Here is a 9,344-nt window from a genome sequence, read left to right on the forward strand (position 1 = left end):
TGTAACAATTTTACACCTCATTTATGCCGAATAAAATATCTCCATCTTCAAGCACATTTCTCAAAATTACGATCACCATTTCTACAAGTTTTGTGGCTCTTTCCATCTTTCTTCCTATATTATGTGTTTGCTTCTTTGTGCATTTGACTATTAGACTAGGAGATTCTAACAAATAAAAAACAATGACATGGCCCACCAAAGTCATAACATTTCAACTCGATTCATCAAGTATGATTAAGAATAGTTGGACATTCTTTCATCAAATAATTCTAATTTGTTCCTAAAGTCTCTAAGAATCTCATCTCTCTCTCTCTCTCTCTCTCTCTCTCTCTCTCTCTCTCTCTCTCTCGCGTAAACAATGTTTCTATCTTTGCTCACTTTTCTGGCATAAGCTACCACTCTACTCGTAGTTGCTTTTATTCAAGGGGTGTCCTAGCCCTACTTCAACCTTCTCTCTAGCTTGCACATTTCTCCTTAAAAATATATCATGTTGCTCAAGGCATAAAAAATTAGTATGCTAAAGGTATTGAGAGGGTCCACAATTATGTTGTTTGGATAGTCCACAAACTTCAACCCATTCACTATCTTCTTGTAAATTTGTTATCAAAGCTTTCTTTGAGCTTTATTTGAAGAGTTAGAATTTCTTTTATATGTCATAAATTTTATTTAAGTGAAAACTATGCAAATAGGGATCTATGTATGGATCAAAATGATGAGAATCATATGAATAGAAGAAAAATAAAAAATTAGTAGAAATAATTTTGATTTATGAAATTTATAGAGATTTGTGTGTTGTGTTATTTAGACCAAATATCATAGGTAGGAAGAAGATTAGATTATTTGCAATAGGAAGGCAAGGATTTTAATAAGGTTATGTCTCTCAAATTTTATTTTACTTAATTTATTGATAGAATTATTAACTAAGGATTTGTGGAATTTAGAGAGTTTGCACGAGGGAAAGTGCATTTTTCCTATATAAGAAGTTGTGTATACTAATATCGAATGATGTTGACTCCATGATTGAAGATCAAAACAATTTCAATATTATGACCATGCAAGCTAGTTATCTTCTATTGAAATCAGAATGGGAATGATGAATAAAGGTGCATCTTATTGTTTTATTCTTTATTTGGCTCCTAAAGTGATTCTATTTATAAAAAAATACTAGTATTACTTCTAAAATAAAAATTGAGGATGTGGTACAAGGCACAAGCTCTATTATCAACATAAATGAGATGAAAATGTGTAAATGCTTATTAATTAAAGGATGTCTGGGATGAAATATGTCATTCTCAAGAAATAAATAAAAAGAACCAATGTCACAACAAATAATAATTGAAGAGACTATTTAGTCTAGACTTAAATCGATTCCTCTAAACAAAATTAAAAGGAAATGACAAATCTATAGTAAGATAGGGAATTATAGGAGGGCCCATAGGTCTAAAAAGGTTTGGAAAGGGTAAATTAAATTTGATTATTCACCTTATATAGAATGAAATGCTTCTACCAAAGAATTCAAGTGATTTGTTCTTTTATATCTCTTCTGCATATGAATACTATGAAGCATGGTTGATTGACTCAACTGCTTCCGACTATATGAATCACCACAAGCAGTATCCTAGAGATTGTGAGAGCCAATGGAACTAAATTAGCATTATTATAATATTAACATACAATATTATAGGCTAATGATGAGTTAATCTAAGACTTAGAGATGGAAGAATCAAACATCTTCCTAGTCTTCTACACATCTCAAGTTTGTCTATAAATTTCATTTTGATAAGTAGAATAAAGTAGATGTTCAAATGTTATTTGATATTCAATAACTATAAAATGATGTATGATAATATGGTCATAGAAAAATGAATCAATTTTGGTATGTTCTTTGAACTTGAGGAAATAATTAGAAATTGTGGGTGAAATACTTCTAATATTTTAGAGGTAAATAATATTACAGATCAAGCTCCTACTCTTCTTATAGATCTAAGGAAATACTCTAACATCAATTGATCTGGTATATTTGTCAAAATTAAGAACTTGAAGTTTACCACTAGTACTACAAGATAAGAAGGGATTTTGCATTTAATGCTTAGTGATGTCTTTGGACTTGGAAATGTCACAACCCTTGAAAAATATATGTAATATGTTATGTTTATATATGACACATCTCTACTTTTAGAAATAGAAGTATTTTATATTATAACCACCATTGATTAACCCGTATTTTACTTTGGTAATAGATTTGACGTTACTTATAACAAAAACATAAAATATATCTTCAACTAAATTTAAAAATTATCCAACATTCAATTGAAAGAGTATAATCTCTTTGTAAAGTAGAATCATTTCATTAGTTTCCTACTTAAATATTTCCTATATAATGTTTCATTTCATACTAGCTCTAAATCTCTTTAGATGTGTATGAATGATAGTAGAAACTAATTTTCCAAATAAAGTATCATTATCTTACAAAAGAAGATGATGTTGTACCTAATAAAGAAAAAGGGAAAATTTTGATAGCACTAGTTTAATGTTAAGTTATTTTATCATTTTTTTATTAAGAAAACCTTTATGTGCCGTAAACTAACATAGGTAGTTGAAAATTATGAGGTGCCAACCTCAAATACAAAGTAGATATAAAGAATACAAATGATATGTCATGTTGACCTTCCAAATTCAAGATCATCATTTATTTAATCCAATATACTTCAAAACACTCTCATAGTGTGTATAGGATCTACATCTTAGTTTGCACACCTAAATAGATATACTTCTATTTATTGAGTATACAACTTGCGCAACTTTTGCCACAACAATCGCACTATCGAAAGTGATTGCCATTATATATGCATTCCAATATTATTTACACCTTCATGTAGGCCTAGAACTTAAATTCAACACCCGCAAGTTGGCCAAGGATAAAATGTTTGATTCAAAAATGTAGTCATCTTGATCCTAACACCAACACGTTACATAAAAAATAAGAACATGCTATGAATTTCCCATATTTAACTCAACTAGTCCCAGATTATCTTCATATGCTTCCTCTAGTTGGTGCAAATTGCCTTCCTTTGGTACATCCAATAGAAGCTTCTGCACAGTCAATGGACTAGCATTGCAAACACTCTATCATCTCTAACTTTTTGAATGTAGGAGATATACCTCTAAAACTCTAGAATATTTGTTTTCATGTATAGTCTTACTTATCTTCCAAACCACATGCCAATCTTCATGTATAGCCTTACTTATTTTCCAAACTCATGCCAATCTTCATGTATAGCCTTATCATTTAAAACACATGCCAAAATACTTTTCTATAGTAGAATGCAATATCATAGACATCAAGAGTACAATTCTAGATGCATGTGCAAACTTAGATCAACAAACTGTTGAAACTCAACACAAACAATTCTAGGCTACAACAGATACACTATACATATAAGAACACCTAATACTGATGCATAATGATAACATTAAGATAGCTATCCAATTATTACTAGACTTTATCCTTCATTGTTCTCAAATACTTTGACATGAATAAATCCCTTTGACATATTGACATCAATGACAACACTATGATAAAAAACTCGAACACAACAACCCTTTGTGTTGTTGATGAAATAAAACATTAAAACATGAGAATTTATAGAATTTGATACAGATATTTTTAGAATAAATTTGGATTAGATAAGCCACCACATTGACATTGATGGATATATATATTTTAAAGTTAAATAAAAAATTAGATATGTCATTGCTTTCACACTTATTAGTAGATTTCACATTATTTAAAGCTACAAGATGTACTAAGGCACACTAAGAGGATTCTAGATGAGTAGGAAAAAGCATTGACTAAAAACCTACAAATTATTTTACAGTTTAATGACAACCCAATTGTTATTTCTCGATATAAGACTTACTTCAGAATGAATGCTCTCACTATATATAACCTATCGACTAATAAACTAATGATACAAGTTTTCTATCTTTATATCTACCCTTCAAATATGGTAGGGACTTGTAAGCTATACAATATAGAATGTCTTTAATGGGATGCTTTAGGAGGTCCTCAACATCTTGCATTACTTGTTTAAGTAAACAGAACATGACATACCTAAGGGTTCAAAGACCCCAGCCCCAGCTCAAACTTAAAACGAACGGACCCAGTCAAGTATTCAACGGTCGATAGAGTTGATTTATCAGTCAATTATGACCCAGTCGTTAAGGGTATTATGGCTTGAATGCCCTTGAACGGGTCGTTTCCTGTGAGCTGCATTTACTTTTAATTTTCACTTTGACGAGACCGTTCGCCCAACTCAATTTTCGTTGGTATATATATACACAGAGAGCTACCAAAACCTTAGAGAAAGATATCCGCACAGGCGCTCGACACAAACAATTTGGATTTTGGTGTAGACTAAAGAGACAATGAAGGGAATTGATATTGAGGTGACAGTGCCGACCTATCTGAGATGCCCTATTTCGCTGGAGCTAATGAAGGATCCTGTCACTCTCTGCACAGGCCTTACTTATGATCGCCATAGCATTGAGACCTGGTTAGATGCCGGCAACAATGTCTGCCCCGTCACAAATCAGATTTTGCACACTCAGGACACAATCCCAAATCACACGCTCCGTCGAATTATTCAGGATTGGTGTGTGGCCAACAGTGCGCGAGGGGTACACAGAATCCCTACGCCCAAAGCACCTCTTGATCCGGCCCACCTCAATGCGATTCTCGCAGAGATTTCATCCGGCGAGAAGGAATCCATTCAGAAACTGAGGCGATTGGCCAGGGAAAGTGATAGGAATAAAAAATGCATCGCCTCGTCAACTGCGTCCTCTGTTCTCGCATCCCTTTTTGCCAAGCACAGTGCTCAGGCTTTGAATCGCTCAAAGCAGTCGGTAGAGATTTGCGAAGAGGCTCTGGGGGCTTTGACTATGACTTTACCCCTGACTTCCCAGGCCCTTGATTCGCTTGCCTTGATCGATGCCATTGCTTGTCTTGTATGCAATCTCCGAGAGGGCAATCCCGAGGCAAAGAACAGCGCTGTTACAATTCTTCGGCAAATGGTTTCCAAGGATAAATACAGAGACATGATTGGAAAAAGAGAAAGATTGGCAGAGGGTTTGGTGCAGCTTCTGAGAGAACCTATATGCCCAGCTGCCACAAAATCAAGCCTGTTCGTCATATACAACATTGCCCTGAGGCAAAGATACAGGAGCAAAGTCGTGGAGGCGGGGGCTATTCCTTCGCTGGTGGAGATGCTTGTAGACGGAGATCGGAGCATTTGTGAAAGGGCATTGTTGGTGCTGGATACCCTTTGCTATTGTACAGAGGGCCGAGCGGCTGCTTCTGCCCACGCTTTAACACTACCAGTGGTTGTTAAGAAGATATTGAGAGTGTCTGATTCAGCCACCGAATTAGCAGTTTCTGTTTTGTGGAATGTTTGCCAGAATTCCTGTGATGGGGAGGCCATGAGGGAGGCGTTGCATGCGGGTGCCTTCGACAAGTTGCTGTTGTTAGTGCAGATGGGTTGCTCTGAACAAACGAGAGATAAATCAATCAAGTTACTCAAGCTTTCCAAAGCCTACACAAATGATTGGGAATGTTCAGAGACACTTAATTTGCATCATGTCAAGCGTTCCTTCTAAATTAACTAATCTTGTGAAAACCTCCTCATCAACTAATGGAGAAACTGTGTAATGTAAATATGTAAAATATTTTGGGGGTTCTGTTGAAATCTATCCAACTGATCTATTTCCAAAATTTCCATACTTACAAATAGATTACGAATGCATTACAATGGATAAAAAGCAGTAGCTTTGCAAACGTTGGAGGGCCAAAAGTATTGACCGAAAATCTCCAAAATTAAAACCTAAAACAGAACCCGGAACCTGCTCCGGACCGACTCCATCTGCTTTTGCACATCGTAAGGCAGTTATTTTTTATTATATACAATAAAGACCAGAGGTTTGGAAAACGTTTCAGTAAACAAAGGAAAATTGAAGCCTAAGATAAAACCCACGACTTGTGCGGGACCGATTCCACCCCACAAAACTAATATTTTAAGTTATACAAGTCGCAAGCACATTATTTTTAATCATACGTAGGGATTTATCATTTGTTTAATGTGACCTTGTATTGTTCAGTCATGAGTGCAGGGAATAAATGAGTAAATGAAGACATCATAATATTATTTGCAATTGCATCTTGGTGTGCAATGGGTACATCCAATAGGTCTGAAAGGTCAATTAGAAAAAAATTTGGTTTATTTTTTTTGCATATATTTGTACAATGCATGAGGTCAATCAGTTGGCATGGTGTTGCTTTTGTAACAAAACTATTAATAAAGAACTGATAGCTTCAAATCAGTAGGGATCCAAACATAGTTGAAACAAAACCTTCAAACAAGAAGATAATTAGGCTCCATTGTTGACAGGCTCGTGTCATGTTTGCAATAGGGAGAGAGGGGGATAGAGAGGGGGGATAGAAAGAGGGATAGATAAAGTGGGAAGAGAGCGATGGATATAGAGAAGGTGGAAATGGAGAGGGGGGGAGAGATAATGAGATAGAGGAGAAAGGATTAGATAGATATGAAAGAGATAAATATATAAAGAGGAAGAGAATGAGAGAGGAAGAGATAGCAAGATAAAGACAGGGATAGTAAGTGATATATAGGGAGAGATAGAGTGAGGAAGAGATATAGGGTAGAGAGATGAAGGCATAACACAATAGAGATGAAGGGGGAGATGGAAGAAGAAATATGGAGATATAGTGTTAGAGAGGAAAGTATATAGATGGGATATAGTGTATAGTGTATATTGATTTTATTTGGGTGTTGTAGGTGATCATAGGGTATGTGAGCTCACCATCATCTCCTATAGATAGAAATTGAATAATTCTCAATGATATAATAACACATAGGTTTGTTATAAGATAATAAACAATCTAAAAGAAAATTATAAAGTTTAGATTAAACATTATCAGTCAAGTTATTAAGAAAAATTTAGAGTTCAAATGATACAAAATTATTTTAGCTTCTCTCTTTTTTTTCTATTCTAATACTAACCTTTGAGATTATTGAATTACTCAATGGCAACACCCTCCTTTGGGCTTGTTAAAATTAATATTGATGATACTTTAAAAGATAATCTTGGAAATTCTAGAATGGAAGTGTTCAACATGATCATAATGGTAGAGCCAAGTTCTGGATTGTAGTTAGTCTTTGTGTTGGTGGTAATAATGATGTGGAAGCTATAACCATTCATCAAGCTCTTTTACATGCTAAGTGAATGCATTTTATAGATATTATTATCAAATCTAACTTTAAATTTATGGTTGACCATTTCAAAGGAAAGCCATCCTCTCACTTTAAGCAATGGCAATTGAATCTTGTAAGAAAGACATCAACATCCTCATTCATAGTTTCAATATTATTAAGTAGAAGCATACAAGAAAAAATGAAATGAGGTTACTAATTGGTTGGACAAATCAACTTCTAATTGAAATGATATCAAGGTTTATATTAGAAATGACTAGGATTGCTTTATTTGAGATATGAGAAAAACTGATTTTGTGAAAGTTGACTACCATGTCTTAATGGTTTCATAATTCTTATTGATGTATTGATTTTTTTTAATGTTCTTCTTGTTTATTCTATTAATATTATTATTTTTTTTTATAAAAACATCCAAAGAGGGTAGCTTCCTATATTAAACTCAAAAAAGTTATTGTATGGGCTTCGGCCCTAGCTCGTCCGGTCGTGGATCACAACTTAAGGGGTGGGTATGCTCCCCATGGTTTTAAGTTCGAGTCCCCAGCTGTGTTAACTCTGTGTGTGTTACTACCTTGTGAGCGGGTTGTACACACTGGGGGATTAGTCTCGCTTCGGCGAGGACACCTCCAGATTCCACGATAGTAAATATAAAAAAAAATAAAAATTGTATTGCTAGCAATATGGAGCTTACCCATCGACCAATTCATTGATCCGCTCAGCGGAGCAAAGGTCACCAAAACACTAACATTACTAACAAAGGGCGTCATATCATAGTTAAATTCTACACGCTCCCAAAAAATTATAATCGGCAATGGAACTAATCACAGATCAACATTAGCTCTTGTCACTATCTAGAATAGCTGTGAAAGCCTCATATCTTGTATGGTAAATCAACTTTCCCTCCAAACATGATTCATTCACTCCTAAGTTGGCCAACTAGTACACAGCACTATTGGCCTCTCGATAGGTATGTGAGATGGAAAAGTTCACTTTTACGAGGCACACCCATGTTCTAGTAACCAGCCTTTACAGCTTCCAATTGGTGCTTTGTTTTCTTTGATGCCATTAATACAAATTAATGAATCACCTTCTATGTCGACATTCTACCGATGTCTTTTGATGCATTCCTCCAAACCTCTTATCAGAGCTATATATTTACCTTGTTGTTGGTATAAATTCTATTTGTACCTACTAATACCCACCTCACCTCGCCATCCTCGTTTCTTAAAATAGATCCAAAACCATACCAACCAAGATTAGCCTTCGCAACGCCATCGAATTTCATCTTTAATTTGCCACATGAGGTGGCAATCCATTTAGCATGTGCTCTTTTTGTTTAGTTTTGGACATTTCCAAACATCGCCCCTACGACACCTGGAACTCTAAGGCCAGGCCATTGACGCCCCATGCTCTCGTCCCAGTTAGTGAATTTGCTTGCTCGCGACCTAGGCAGTTTGTTGTTGAGCATTTCTATCATTTCTTGACCTATTTTAATCGATAGATCATGCATCAATCTTTTGACCTCTTTAAAGATTCTACCGCTGTGCTCCTTCCATAGGTGATATGCCAATATGTAAGGAGTGTACACCCTTATACCTGCCCATAAATTTCTCTGATTCAGTTTTAGCCAGCTGAGAAGAAAATCGGTTAAAGACTCTCTCCTTGACTACTCCAATTGAGTTTTCTCTGTACCCATTGCCAAAACTTGGCTACCTTTGGATAATGGTAAAGCAAATGATCAAATGTTTCCTCATCTCGTTTACACATTATGAACCAAGTGGTCCCAACCACTCCAACCTTTCGAAGCCAAACCCCGTCAATATTTTCTTATGCAAAGGTTGTCCAAAGAAAAGCTCCTGCCTTAGGAAGAAGGCAATTTCTCCACAACAAATCTTTATGCCACTGATTTTTCCCTAACCTCATTCAAGATCTAGTACCCCATCTTTATATAATATCTCCCAAATTTGGCACCACACTGACTATTTCATCTTCTTGTTCATTCAACACCACTTTGGGTTCCTCAAATTGGGCCACAATTATGTTATAGAAATGACAAAAGAGAAA

The 9,344-nt window shown here is 35.2% G+C and overlaps 1 protein-coding gene across 1 annotated transcript; it reads left to right on the forward strand.

The window, feature by feature from the left end:
• The first annotated feature begins 4,390 nt into the window (after positions 1-4,390).
• On the forward strand, positions 4,391-5,732 carry LOC131054447 (U-box domain-containing protein 21-like). The gene has a single exon (XM_057988962.2). It carries the CDS (start codon positions 4,429-4,431, stop codon positions 5,653-5,655), a length of 1,227 nt encoding a protein of 408 aa, XP_057844945.2. The 5' UTR covers positions 4,391-4,428; the 3' UTR covers positions 5,656-5,732.
• The last annotated feature ends 3,612 nt before the right edge of the window (positions 5,733-9,344 follow it).

Source organism: Cryptomeria japonica, chromosome 10, assembly GCF_030272615.1.
Source record: "Cryptomeria japonica chromosome 10, Sugi_1.0, whole genome shotgun sequence".
NCBI lineage: Eukaryota > Viridiplantae > Streptophyta > Pinopsida > Cupressales > Cupressaceae > Cryptomeria > Cryptomeria japonica.